The following is a 15,000-nucleotide window of genomic DNA, read 5'->3' on the forward strand; positions in this document are numbered from 1 at the left end:
GCGGTGATATGGGAAATAGTCCCTACATAAATTTGCTCACAGAACGGTCTGTGGATTGTGAGTAACCAGGTCATGCTAAAAAGTTTTACAAATGTGTGTTTTTTGGGGTATTTTTGGCTCTTCAAGCACCACTAGTGCCATCTAGTTCCATTATATTGGAGGGAAGGCATCTTTACAGCTGATATCTCTAAAACTTGCCAACTCACAACAAAACTATCTTAATGAATAAATATCACTACAGGTAAGAGAAAAAATATATAGCTTTGATTTTTGGGGTGATTTTGAGGTGAACTGTCCCTTTTAAGGGTCTATCAGTGTGTCTCTGTTAAAAAAAAAAAAAAAAAAAAGGTTCAACAATTTGACTGGAACATTAACATCCACCTTTCTGTTCCCAGCTCTCCCACATTGAGTCAGCACTGAGGTCCCACTACAGGGTGCGGGACACTCGTGAACTTGGCTTCGGCACTCTGCAAATGCTGGCTGGCTTTGTCCAGCGCCAGAGAATGCTGGCTGGAGGAGGACTGAGCCCGGTCTACTACGAGTCAGCTCTGTTTGCCAAACACTGCAAATCAAGGTAAGCAGTGTAGTAAGAGACAGATAGAGAGACAGGTTTTCTGTCACAAATCTTAAGCCCAAGCTAAGATGACCTAGCCTGGGAACCGGGCAAATCTGCAAGGGCATCATCATTCATTTGCTTTGGCAGATTTGTCTGGCCACCCTCCCAGACAGATTTCTATCGATCTATTGCATGTCACACATCACACATTTCGCTGCTCTGATTGGCTGTTGGGCTATCCAATTGCATACAAAGGCGTTTTGGTCTGTGCACGTTGATAACAGCCCTCCGAGATTAGAAATTAACTGAGAGGTTCCAGACTAAAATACATTTTTGAATGATATATATATATATTTCTTTGAAAAAATTCACTTTTGCTTTAATGTCCTCTGTTATCATTTAATAACCTTTCTATTTACCCTCTTTGGACAAATCTACATTGTCAGTAAATGAAATGTAGGATTACACCTGTTTTCCACTGAAAAACGCCTCAGATTATTTTATAAAAATAGCTGTAACTTGTTTAGGAAAGTCACATGAAGACAAAAATTCATATGGAAGTCTGGAAGGCAGTAAAAAACTCAATAAAAAACCTGGTAAATTCTCAGATAAAGCAAATGTAATATTAGGACTTTAAATGAGCCGGACTAAAACTGAAGGTTCTCCTCAATCAAATGATGTCTGGAACTTAATGCTGACTGCTAGAATAGGCTAGGAAAAAATAAATAAATACAGGAGAATCAGGGTAAAAGGGGCAAACTGTTGAATGAAAAAAACTGCATCTGCCAGAAACATAACCTGAATGTGATGTTACCATTTGTCAGTCATTTTTGAAGAGATGTAAAAAAGAATTTTTAGCATGCAACTGAACATGTCCTCATCTATGTTGTCCTCTTGTCCCCCACGTCCTTCCTATGAACAGTGCTGAAGATGGGTGTGAGGCAGTAGGACGTCTGGGTGAGATGTCCAAGGCCCAGGCTCTGGCCAGCTTGCTCTCCTGCCCTCTGCTGGAGGATTTAAGTGAGTGGAGCCAATGGGAGCTGATCTTTAAACCACGTCTTGGCTCCCTCAAAGACTTCATCGAAAACAATGCAGGTAGGAATGAGCCACAGAGTGTCTGTGCATCGTCAGATGGATAATTTGTTGACAGATGGACTTCACTTCTTCCTCTGCAGTGACATTTGATACTGCTCAGTGTTTCTCAAACATGCCAATGTGATGACTAAAAGTTTTAGTAAATGGAAATGTATCTTTGTGGCTGTGGGATATGTACTTTGAATATTGTTAAATAATGATATGTAAAACTAAAAGGTTATTTCCAAACAATTTACAGCTAATACAGGCCTGTCAGCATTGGAGGTGATGCCAGGTTTGCTGCTCAGGCTCACCACACACACAGGGGCCAAGCATTTCTCTAGTGCTGCCACAGCCCTTGACCCCGTCGACACAGCCGGCCACCTGGTGTCCATGGTGGTGGCTGATGGGGTCATCAATGCTCCCACAGCCCTCCTGGCCAATCATATGCACAGCTCCCTGGCAGCAGCTGTGGCCAAAGAAGGTAGTGATTCCTTTCTTATTCACTTCAAAGCAAGGACATTTACAGATGTTGTGTTTCAATGGCTGCATGAGTGTGTCACCATTACTAAAATATGTTTTGTGTTCTTCAGATTTGTCCCAAGCTGAAGAGGATGTGTCATGTTACAACAGAGTGGCCAAATTCCTCTTGGCTTGTTTAATACGAATCCCCACCAGAACGTTCCAGGCTCTTTTGCAGCAGGTCAGTCGCACTGCACTGCCCATTTCAGATTACAGGATCAAATCATATTCTTTCTGTTATTCCTGGAGAGAACTTATTAGTGTTTTCCCTAGGTTTGTTGAAGACACAAATTGGTTGGGGACTTTGAAGTCCTCCACCAAAAAAGACTTTTAAATAATAATTTTGCATTATTTAAGGCAATTATCTGTGTATTAAAAAAAATGGAAAAGCTGAAGCGGATAATAAATAGACAACGCACACAAAACTTAATGATTAAACTAAAAAAGTCCACTGGGGACAGACTACAACCATTAGATTTGGGAAAATTAATTTAATGTGCTCCAAATTGATTTTACATTAATTCGGCTCAGGTGGTGCTGCTCCTAAGCCTTATCATAGTAGGGAAAACCCTGGTTATGTTGAAGCTTTGCTTGGACTTTTGAGCCACAGCTCACTAAAAAAGCAGTGTCAGCACTTAAACAATAATATACACTATTTTGCCTGCTGTTTTTTTTATTTTCATTTTTTCAGAGACAAAAACAAAACAGACAAGCAAAAACTTCAGCGGGAAGTATTAATTTAAGTGGTTAGAATACAACAGAGGTAAACATTATAAATATAATGTATAATAAAAATAATTATAGGAAAGGGATTTGAGCATGTGTATATACACAAAGAGGAAGGATGAAAAGGGGAGACTAAGATACATATTTGATTTAGAAGGTGTGTAAGTGTTCAGATCACCTCATTGTACTAGTATAGTCCGGGCAAGACTCCATCTTTAAATAAATATATATTTTTGGAGTCTCAAGGAATACGTTATTTGTTCCATCTGGTAAATTTCCCATTCCTTCCCAGTTCAGATATTGTATTACAATGTAATTAAATTGCTGCTGTTAGCATTGTTTGTAAAAGTGTTTGTATTTTTTAGCTCTCCTATCATTGCCTTTCAGTATTAGACCTAGTAGCGCCACCTTTGATCCATTGTCATATTTTGGTGAAAGGTGCTCAGCATTTAAAAAGCAAACACATAAACTGTGACACCATTTCAGTGTCTTCTTGACCAAAAGAGTGGGCAGCTGTAGCCTGTGAAGTTAATCGGTTCTCTTAAATTGAGGAGGTGGTAGTTATCAGTCTACAGTTGTCATGCCAACTGCAGCCTGGTCACATAGATAAGTCAGCTTCCCTGGCTTGTTGGTCTTTTAGGCACACTCCAGTTTCTTCTTTCATTTGTTTGCTTTTGCAGCAATCACTACAACATACAGGAGTTTGCATAACAAAGTTTCAAAAGCATGATTAGCAAATGGATTCTTACAACTCCGATTGAGAAACAGTGTGTATGTTCTTGTGTGAATGTGACTTTCAGGTCTTTTTGGAGCCTTTCTCCCGTGTCCTGGGCCAGGCCAAGTCTAAACAGGTCCTGATCACTGTGGCCCAGTCTGACCCGAGGCACATGAACTGTCTGCACCGGCTGGGCATCCTCCTGGGCATCACAGACTGGGTCAGAGACTACCAGAAAAAACTGAACCCACCACAGAGCCAGAACTCCAACACGCCCAAAGCTTCGGTGGAACAGGCCAAGGTCTGAATAGTCGGAAAATGTCATATATGAAACTGAGAAACATCAACACTGCTGCAATCCTAGTACTTAAATGCATGGACCTTGGACATGTATTGATCTAAACATACAGACTGCATCTTTTTTGGGGGAAAAGAAATCATCTGATCCACACAAAGTGATCTTTTCACATTTCACAATGTATTTACCCAAAATAACATTTTAAAACTTGTCAATTGTATTTCAATATTATATTAAAACATCTTCAATTATCAACAGATATGGGGGGGGGGGGGGTTACAAAGAGTAACTAGTTGTAGTAGTAGTAGTAGTAGTAGTAGTAGTAGTAGTTACTTCTAACCAGCATGTTTAACCTACTGTGGCAGAGGCATGACCAGAGAACATAAGCAGAGTAGAACGGGTCAGTAGCAGGTTTCACTTTGGTTTGGTCTTGTCCCCCAGTTTAAAACACAGTAACTATTTGCCTCATTCTGTTTTTCTTCTTGTTACTTTTAATCCGGCGATGAGGACAGACAGTCGCTAGTAGGACCAGTATGCCAGTAGCATAACAACATAGCAGCTCCGTCTTTCGGGAAACTGATCAGTGGGGGTCCCCAACACATCAAACACACAGACCATGGAATGACACTCACACGCCTCCGCACCAACCTGCAGCGATTTCGCCGCACCGCCAGATCCAATGTGAATCCAGCCACCCCAGGATGCTTCTGCATCAAGTGCTTGAGCATGGCGGTAGTACTGCTTACATCCAACGCGTCGCACCAGCCCTATATTTAATATGGAGTCTGTGAGCAACTTGATGACATAGTGTAATAATAACCCTAACCCATAGTGTTAGACATAATAAACATGACGTTTATATACCTTTAACTGCTTTGTTTAGCTCACTAATGAAACACACAGTAACTGCCATCCTCACATGTGCGCCACCATAACAACAACACTGCGCACGCGTCACCAAGGTCAAAGGGAAAACTCTTTTACAGTCAAGTACAAAGTAGAGGGAAAAACATGTTAACAGTACGGACACCAAACAGCAAAGAGAACACATAATTGCCTGATAGGATACATCCTTGAATGAACTGCCTAAGGAGGTGTGACCACAATAATAGGAAACAGCAATGCCTGATGTCACACGCTGAAAGGTCATGCATATATAAAACACTAAATGCCCAAGACTGGAATCCCATTGGAGGGCTATATGTAAAGAGCTGTACAATCCAGATTAATACATGAAGATGCACACAAATACATTAACAAACAATAAATTACAGAAAAACAAAATCGAGAAACAAACCATCATAATATACAAACTTCCCCACTTTATCTGACCTGGTATTGTATATATGTAGGGCTCAAACTACCCAGTTAATAGAAAAATCTCTTTCTAGCCCTCTGAAAAATGTCGTAAAAAAATGTCAAGAATAAATACCTCCACGAAATACATAGAGTCCAAATATAATGAGGACAAATAGCTCGTAAAATTTAAATTTAAAGAGTTATATGGGCCTGTTAAATAGTTTAAACCTTTTAAAAAAAAACTTTTTAAAAAAAGAGAAAAAAATGTTACTAGGATAGACATCATGTGAAAGGAGTCACATTCGCCCAGTTACAGTTAAAATCATATCATGCTAATACTTGAGGCTTATCAGCTTACTGGTTTTAAGACGGTTGGGTGAATTTTATTTCAAGTGGAAATAAACATAGTCAATCAACAATTCAAAGGTTCATATTTTACAATGTATACCAAGCAAACAAAAATGTGTTAAGGGATGAATTGAGTTTTGTCTTTTGTCTCAGCGCCACTTTGTAAACATTGATTAGGCTGCGGCTTAAAATTGTTGCCGTCCTCTCAGCCTACAGATTTCAGTAGAATCTTATGAGTTGTAGTTATTCATAGCTTTAGTTGCAACCTAGGTCTACATCAATTCAGAAAGGGATCTGAATGTATTCCGATCTGGAGCAGATTCAATACTAAAATCAGATTCTGGAGGCAGATTTGATGCTGAATTCAGATTGGATTAGGTCCCACACTTAATTGAAAGGCCTCACAAGAATTAGTAGACTCTGTGCTGCTTGAAAAAGGATAAATTCATGAGAAATGAGGCGTTTCTGTTCTTTGTAAGGTCCCAAGTATATCCTATATTTCAAAAGTCTTAAATCAGCTTGGCTCTGCATCTTGTGCGTTGTCCGATGTTTAAAGCACAGCACATACTGTATATGGTAGTCATGTTACACACCAAATCACCTTGACTTTGAGCTAACAACAGTCACACTCACACAGACAACTAGTGACAACTGGTGTGTTCCTTTTTTTTTAGCCGTTGTATTAGAAAATATGTAGTTTGACACAATGGTCTGACCTAACTGATGTTTCTGCTGCGCCTATTCAATGTACTGTGTTACTTTGCTGGTGTCTTTGATAAGCAAAATCTGCAAGTAGCGCTAACTCAAGCTGTCATTTTGTTTAGTCTGTGGCCGAACAGGTGACCTAGCTCTCCAACCTGACGTTCAATGTAACTGCTAATTAAATGTCTTGTTTCTATTCTCGTCCTGGCTCACTTGGCCTCTAATAATCTTCTTTTCTTTTTTCAGTCTAATTTGATAGATTCTGAGAGCAGCAGTCTGTCAGCTCTTAATATGAGTGAAGATGAGTATCTTGAGGACAACGTCATGGACAACAGCTTTGCTTCCTCCCATCTCAACCAGAGCCTACAACAAGGTGAGTGAAAGTAGTACTCCTCAACGGGAATGTGTTTTTTTAATTTTGTACTCTACATAAAAGACATTGCAATTTAATTTAATTTGGTTTTAATTGTTTGTTTTCTTCTAGTCAATGGCGATGAAGACGTTGAGGTTGATGAAGGGGAGGATGAAGAGGAGCTGTATGAGTTGACCTCACTGCCTAATGGAGAGACTTCAGACATCAGCAGTGAAGCTGAAGGAGGCCAGGGCGAGGAGCAGTCGGAAATGTCTGATTCTAATGAAAAGGATGCTGCCAGCTGCCAGTCAGAGACCACATTAGATTTCCGAAGAGCTATAATTGAGGATATCAGGTTTGTTTTCATGATGTTAACCTTTACAGTTACCTACACTGTGTCCACAGCTTATCAATGCTGTTTTCTCCTGTCTCGTTTTTGTTTCTGACAGGAAGAGAGAGTTTGGGATCGGTGTGGAATTGACTGCTGAAGGCCAGAGCCTGATGCAGGCTCACCAGAACAGGCTGGGCCGCAGCTTGGACCGCCTCTCCACCGAACTCTATAGCAAAGACACACACTTCGTCCTGGAGCTCATTCAGGTGGCTTCTATATTATTTAAGTCAAGCGCAATCTTGATTATTTGTCACTTGTACATTTTTATCAGATATACCAAGTTATCATGAATGGGGGGGGGTGAAAATGGATGATCTGACTCAAATCAATCTTCATTTGAATTATCCGATATCGAGTCATAAAATCCAGAGATCATTCTTTCTGTATACGCCTTTGCCTTTTCATTTGTTGTAGGGTCAGAAATTAACCTAACAAAACCACGTAATGCGGGATGCAGATATACGTTTGGCGAGTAATTGAGGCTCTCTGCCATACTGACAGATTGTTTGTACCAAAACAGTCATGTGATTAAAAACTCTGTCTGTGTCGGATGTTCACACTCACAGTACAGGGACTCCATGCTGCATTTAAGCGCACTGGAATTGTTCGATGCTGGAAAGTTTCTATCTATTTTTTCTTATTGTCCTTTGTTGAAATATATATGCCTACATCAGCCACTTCTTTCTTGTTCAGCACTACACCGTTTTTATCCATTACATACTAAAATCACAACAGTATCCCATTCATTTCAGGCGGATTTTAACCACAAATCTCCAAAACCATGTAATTCAATTCTATTATAGTAATATTTTTTATAATGTACTGGGTTTGGGGGTTCCTCCGTGACAGATAGGCCTGTCACGATAACAAATTTTGCTGGACGATAAATTGTCCTAGAAATTATTGCGATAAACGATAATATTGTCTCTTTGAGACCATTTTTCAACTAATATAATGATAATGGCATAATAATGCAAGTACACCCTTTCAAAGATCAATAAACCTTAATTTCTAAAGAATATTTAACATTGGAATGTGAAGAAGACATTTTAAATATCCAAAATAAATAAAGATGGAGGTTGTGGCCAGCCAAGATTCCTTCAGAGATCCTGACCCACCAAACATCCTGGAAAGTGACAAAGTTACGTTTTTCTATGATTTACATAATTACATAATCGCCATCAGTAAACTGCACGCTGTCTGACTCTCTCACTCGCGGAGTTCACGAAGTTCATTAAGTCTCAGTCGGGAGGGCTGACCATCAGCCAACAACAAACACTTGGTGAGTTTAAGTTTTGCCGGGGACAGACGCTGTTTTTGGGGCAGAAATGTGACGATGAGTCGGTCGGACCGACAGGCTGACAGACACTTCTCCACCAATATCTGCGGTATTATTTTCCTCATAAGGAAACCCCTCCTGTATATGTTTTTTGCAATTGAATGAATGGGCGTGTTTACAGTGGAATCTAGGCACACCCCCAGGAGGAGGGGGGGACTGGGAACCGGCTGGCAGTTGTCCGGCAGCCGAAAGGCCTTTGGGTGGGAGGGGAAAATCGAGGTGGCTGCATCTGTATGGGGAAAAAATTAGAAGTGCGGTAACTATATTTTTCATTACAACTTCACTCCCTTGTTGTAACCTGTCTGCTTAGCTGGCTACCCTAGGCTGATGCTCCGTGCACACTGAAATCATGACAAGAAAAAGAAAGACTATTTAAGTCTCCTCAAAGCTTATGACAAATTGGAAAAAAAGGAGCCAAACAACTTAAAAAACAAGAAACGTCATGGTTGCTAGTGATGGAGACATGTTATTCATACCTCTGTTTCCATTGTTTAGAATGCTGATGACAACAGTTACCCATCAGAGGCGGGTCTCCTTCCAGCGCTTGCCCTTGTGGTGGAGAGAGACTGCATCACCATTCTCAACAATGAGACAGGCTTCCAGGAGAGGAACATCAGGGCCATCTGTGATGTGGGCTGCAGCACCAAGGGCAAACACAAATATGGATACATAGGTAAGTTTGTACATGGTGCCCTGACAGGGATTTTAAGTCGAAGTTTGTCGATAGAAGTCACCAAAGAATATACAGTAGGTACTACTTCAAAGTGGCCACTTCACTCGCGGGGAGCGAGATTCACGCAACGCGTGAAAGTTAAGTGACAACTGTAGCCACTAGGTGGAAGCATAGTACTGAATTGCAGCTCAAACGATTTTAGGACAATTCCACATTTGACCACAATGTAGCTGCAATCAGGGCCGTAGCCACCATTGAGGACACCGAGGTCATGTCCTCGGTACTTTTTTCCTTAAGTTTCGTTTCATTAAAACCGAAAGTAAACACGGTCGCGACGTGACTGCAGGTCTATTTTTAGAACGGCAATTAAATGAATCGGAGCAAAGATGCAACGTAGTGGTAAGAGGCTGCATCAATCCAAGAAAGGCAGAGGATGATCAGGCAAAGAGGAGGAAAGGTGAGAATTGTAATAAGCTGAGAGAATGAGAAAAATAGCGAACGAGCCTACAGATGCAACAGATAGCCAATAGAGATGCTAAGAAGCCTGAGCAGGATCTCCACTCTCTCTCTCTCTTTCTCTCTCTCTCTCTCTCTCTCTCTCTCTCTCTCTCTCTCTCAAATTCAAATTCGCTTTATTGGCATGAATGTTACAAGAACTATGTTGCCAAAGCATCAAGAATCAAAGAAACAAAACAAATACAACTCACAGAATCAAATATATACAAATAAAAAAAATAAATAAATAATAAAATAAAATAAAAAAGTATATATGCATTTATACTGTATACCCTATGTGTGTGTGTGTGCTGATGAAGTGCTGTCTCTCTCTTATACACAGATTGGGTGTCATTAGGCAGTTACAAGTTGTTATATATAATGAAAAATATATATATACAGTTCATATGAAATGATGATGATAATAATAATAATACATAAAATAAAGAAATGAAAAACAACAACAACAATATTATATCATAGCAATAATGGTTGTGTCTCTCTCTCTCTCTCTCTCTGTGTCTCTCTCTTTCTCTCTCTCACTCACTCACTCAATCACTCACCATAGCCTATACCAAACACTTCATGTATACAGTTACAGATCATCTTAGTTATAGTTTTTTGTGAGGCAGCAACACCACACACACACACACTCAAATACTTCAGTTATAGTTTTATATATATTTATTTTACGATTACAGCAACGCATTCATACAAAGACACACTAAAATAAATGTTTCATCAGCAACATGGTACTGTGTGTTTGTTTTGTTTTTTTCCGGGGGGGGGGGGGTTCCTGCCGAATGTTGACCTCGGTATTTCAAAAATCCTGGCTACGGCCCTGGCTGCAATGGAGAGTGGCGCTGTTTTAGGCTACAGGTAGAGTGAATGGAGAGGGGGACTGCTAAACCGTATCAGATTGATTCAGACTGATTGTTTCACAGCGGTGGGACACCTCAATTATCTGGGTGACCTTGGATAATCACTTGTGCTTTCTTTGTTTTACAGTAGAGCTAAAATATGGACATTAGTTGTTCTTTAAGGAACATTTGTTTACTGGTAAAATTGCCGACCTGAATTATTGTCCCAGTCCGCCCCCGTGAGCCTATATCACGGCCTGACTGGATGTTGCTTAAATATAAGAATAGCCTATAATAATATCTGATACCCTAAAGACATCTGAGGTTGTGATTTGCCTTGCTCGCTGCAGCCACGGCTAATAAGCGGAGGCAGAAACAATTACGCACAGCCTACAGAAGTTTCAACGTCCATACAAGCATTTAAGAAATGATTATCAGTTCCATAATTCAGAGAGGATTTTTACTCAACGAAAAAATGTAAAAAGATCAGTTTTTAGGTTGAAGACACGACAGCAGCACGTATATCCAGACGCTGATGTGTGTCAGCTGGGGCAGCGGGTCGGTGATCAATAAGACACATGAGAGCATTATGACTGACGTATAGCTCCCCTGGTAGAGCAGCTCCCTCAGTAAGCACAATCATCCGCTAGTATGGGTCCGAATCTCAGTGTAGGCAGTACCTTTAGTTAATGTGTTTTCTTTTCTCATCATCATTATGATCACATATGGCTCCAAGTTTGAGTAAATAAATGTGCAAATGAGCATTAATTCTCCGCCGGCCGCGGCACCAGCTTTCCTGCTTGTGTACATATTTGTCTCCAACGGCTTATGACGCGCCCGTGGGGGATGTGGGTGTTTTAACACCCACACTTTTTCTGCAGTTTTTCTGCAGTTTTGCACAAACGCCTCACTACAGTCGCTCAGTTTCTCTGGCCGCTCTCTGTCTGCGCTGCGGATGCCTCCTCTCCCCCTCCCTCTCCTGTTGTTGCTTCAAACATGACACCGGCTTTCAGTGTGACCGGCTGATGATTGGCTGTTCTGCCTCAAGTCCCGCCTCTCTTGCTGTGTTAGATATATCGGGAACTAGCCATAGATGTACATTTTTATATACATAGACGTGTCACTGAGCGCTGAATCGTACGTCGAAGTCATGGAGTGAACTTTATAAAGCTCCTTCTACAAAGTGCTTTAAGTTAAAGCCTCTCATTTACACATTCACACACGTACGAATATATCTGGGAAACAGACAGGTACCAAAAACGTCTGTAAAGTTCTCTGATGATTATAAACGTTAACTACTCCTTATATGTTTAGTAAACAGGTAGGCACCAAACCCACGTATGTATTTTTCTAATGTTTTTATGAGTGTTTACAGCTGCCAATGTATGTAACTCTGTTACTGTGATGATAATTATTGAATCTGTGTCTATAATAACCAGATCCTGACATGTAAATGTGATGTCTGTGGGAATAAAAAGCACTGATAATTACATTACATTTTACATTTAACTGATTTTGATGAATCGTTTTTATATCCAGTGATGTTAACTACTAAAAATGACAATCATGGAGACAAAAAAAATAACAGTCTGCAAATCGAAAATAAAAAAATAAGACACTGTAATTGGCTGGCTGGCTTTTACATAGAGCAGGTCACTGAAGAACATACAGTATATACATACTTATATCTATGGCTGTTTAAACACTCATAAAAACATTAGAAAAACACATATGTGGGTTTGGTGCCTACCTGTTTACTAAACATATAAGGAGTAGTTAACGTTTATAATCATCAGAGAACGTTACAGACGTTGTTTTTGGTACCTGTCTGTTTCCCAGATATATTCGTACGTGTGTGAATGGGTCAATGAGAGGCAACAAGGATGTGTGAGACACTCCATCTCACTCCTATTGCCTCTCCTCGTGTCCGTATCCCACCTCAGCGCTTCACAGGTAGTGCTCCTGCACATGTACATGCGTCCCCTTCTGACTACTACAGGACTGAATTCTACAAAGTTCTGGATGTTGTTGACATGCAGTTTAGAGAAAGATTTGAGCAGGAGGGAATGCAAATGTTAAGGCATCTGGAACAAGTTTGCTTAACTGTAAAGACCACATCCATCCCCCACACTTTTGAAAAGCTTGCTACGCCAGTGCCCCCACCCCCACCCCCACCCCCGCGCACTGAGGACAGCAAAGAGGTCTGCAACAAATACATTGATCACTTGGGCAAAGTCATCAAGCAAGTGTTGATAGCATTAAAGGGAGCCCCAACTGGCATGTGACTGGCAGACAGTGAACATTACGGCCAAGGGATCTCCTCCTGCAGGGAGACTGCTTCAGGGACTCACTCCGCTTTAAATAACCTTCTGTATATCCCACTACTGTGAAGCTGCTGATTATGTATTTTAATAAAGCTAGAGAAAACTGTCTGACATGACATGGCGTCGTTCTTCTTTCTATAAGCCTGTTGTAGAAAATATAAGGAATAGAAAGCACAAATATTTGTGTTAAATTCTGACACCACAACTGAAAGAAAGAAAGCAGCCGGTGAATCAGATCAATAGAACGTTTTTTTTCTGGTTATCATCTATTGATATTCGGTACGCTACAGTTGTGGTGTCAGAATTTAACACAAATATTTGTGCTTTCTATTCCTTATATTTTCAAACACATTAACTAAAGGTACAGCCTATACTGAGATTCGAACCCATACTAGCGGATGATTCTGCTTACTGAGGGAGCTGCTCTACCAGGGGAGCTATACATCAGTCATAATGCTCTCATGTGTCTTATTGATCACTGGCCCGCTGCCCCAGCTGACACACATCAGCGTCTGGACATACGTGCTGCCGTCGTGTCTTCAACCTAAAAACTGATCTTTATACATTTTTACGTTGAGTAAAAATCCTCTCTGAATTATGGAACTGATAAGAATCATTTCTTAAATGCTTGTATGGACGTTGAAACTTCTGTAGGCTGTGCGTAATTGTTTCTGCCTCCGCTTAAAAAAAAAAAAAAAATCACAACCTCAGATGTCTTTAGGGTCTTTGACGTGTGCACAAAAAAAGACCACAGTTGAACATAAAAGCAAAACGAAAACAGATAAACATAAAATGGGAATATCACAGATAAATACAAAATACAAAGAATAAGACCTTAAAAGACATTTAAAAGGCTTCATAGTGAGTTGTTGATGATGTTGATGGCGGATGAGATGAATGATTTTTTTCACTAAGTTTGTCCTTGCTAGAGGGACCCTGTAGCGACAGGCTGAAGGAAGGAGTTGGAATGAGGTGTGGAGTGGGTGAGGTATTATTAGCTACATTCTTGTATTCAAGCAACAACGAACAGAAACATAAATCAGGCAACTCTGTCCATTTCCGTTCATGGTCACTGCTCCCTGCTGCTGCATGTTGTCGTCCCCCTGCTCACAGATGCCACCTGGTGGTTGTTTGGGCACATTGCCGCTTCTCATGAAAACACAATTGATCCTCCACTAAAAAGGTGCGTGATTCTCGCGTGAACTCGGCCACAACAAAGTAGTACCTACTGTAAGAAATGTGTGATGTTATAAAATGTGACCTTGCCTTAGGGTGATGTGTTAATGATCCTGATTGCTCCACTCGTCACAGGACAAAAAGGCATCGGCTTCAAGTCAGTGTTTAAAGTCACAGACTGTCCTGAGATTCATTCCAACAGCTTCCACCTGCGTTTTGACAAGACCTGCGGCCCCATGGGATACATCCTGCCCCACTGGGCTGAGGATGAGAGGCCTCTGAACACACAGCTGAAGGACATAAACCAGCACAGGTTGGATGATTGAGAAACCGTAGCAGCAGACATTTTGACTTTTCATGGGTAAAACACAGGTGTTATTAGTACAGTACCATGAACAATGTTTCATTTTTATTAAAGTGTGACAGTGAGCAACGAACAATACCTAGAGCCTGAAACTGAAGCAGGTTAATGGAAATGAGCAATCAATCATTCTATTGTTTACACCTGCACTCCTCCTATTGTAAAATGTTGAATGGTCTTCCGTTAAACAATCCTATTCATGATACAAACGACAATTTTTTTATTTTCAAGTCAGCTCTTATACTTGAAGATGCAATCGATCATCCAAAATATCTATAATCTGTAAATAATGCCTCCAATTAACATTACATGGAAAGCTCTTCCATGAGAGCTTCAGATTCGCTTCAACAGTTCGTATACGCATGCACACTGGCTCACCTCGCTTTCTGAGGCTGATTTTGTCAACTAGTTAATCGCACAGATAGCGTGGTCAAAGAAACGACTTAATCAATGGTTTGTGTTTCATGAACATATTTAAACCTTATTGGCCTGTCATAGTGGCATACATTTCAGGCCAATGCTGATGTTTAATTTTAAAGCCTTCATGGGCCGATACCATTTATGTGCCAACATTAATGTCTGCTTTACTACACAGAGCTGAGAGAACTGCAGAGTTAGTTGAACAGATTTCTCTATAAATATATATCGATATAAAATAATCTGTCTGTTGCACCAATTATGCGTAAATTCTTTAAGTTAGTGTGTGACATCCTCACTAGAGGATATGTTGAAACCAGTTAGTTTGATACTGAAACTGTCGATATTTGGCTGCACCACAGAGGAGTAAAG

At 40.5% G+C, this 15,000-nt stretch overlaps 1 protein-coding gene across 4 annotated transcripts in view; it reads left to right on the top strand.

The window, feature by feature from the left end:
• The window catches only part of LOC311250988 (uncharacterized protein), a 70,346-nt gene that overhangs the window by 24,336 nt on the left and 31,010 nt on the right, over window positions 1–15,000 (top strand). For all 4 annotated transcript variants that reach the window (XM_084343215.1, XM_084343217.1, XM_084343218.1 and 1 more), the window contains 10 exons: window positions 396–574; window positions 1,479–1,651; window positions 1,890–2,114; window positions 2,224–2,333; window positions 3,679–3,894; window positions 6,487–6,613; window positions 6,725–6,947; window positions 7,042–7,189; window positions 8,818–8,995; window positions 13,986–14,163. In XM_084343215.1, the coding sequence (XP_084199341.1) occupies window positions 396–574; window positions 1,479–1,651; window positions 1,890–2,114; window positions 2,224–2,333; window positions 3,679–3,894; window positions 6,487–6,613; window positions 6,725–6,947; window positions 7,042–7,189; window positions 8,818–8,995; window positions 13,986–14,163 (1,757 nt within the window). The remainder of the gene's footprint in view (window positions 1–395; window positions 575–1,478; window positions 1,652–1,889; window positions 2,115–2,223; window positions 2,334–3,678; window positions 3,895–6,486; window positions 6,614–6,724; window positions 6,948–7,041; window positions 7,190–8,817; window positions 8,996–13,985; window positions 14,164–15,000) is intronic.

This window comes from Pagrus pagrus (genome assembly GCF_965226575.1).
Source record: "Pagrus pagrus genome assembly, chromosome: 21".
NCBI lineage: Eukaryota > Metazoa > Chordata > Actinopteri > Spariformes > Sparidae > Pagrus > Pagrus pagrus.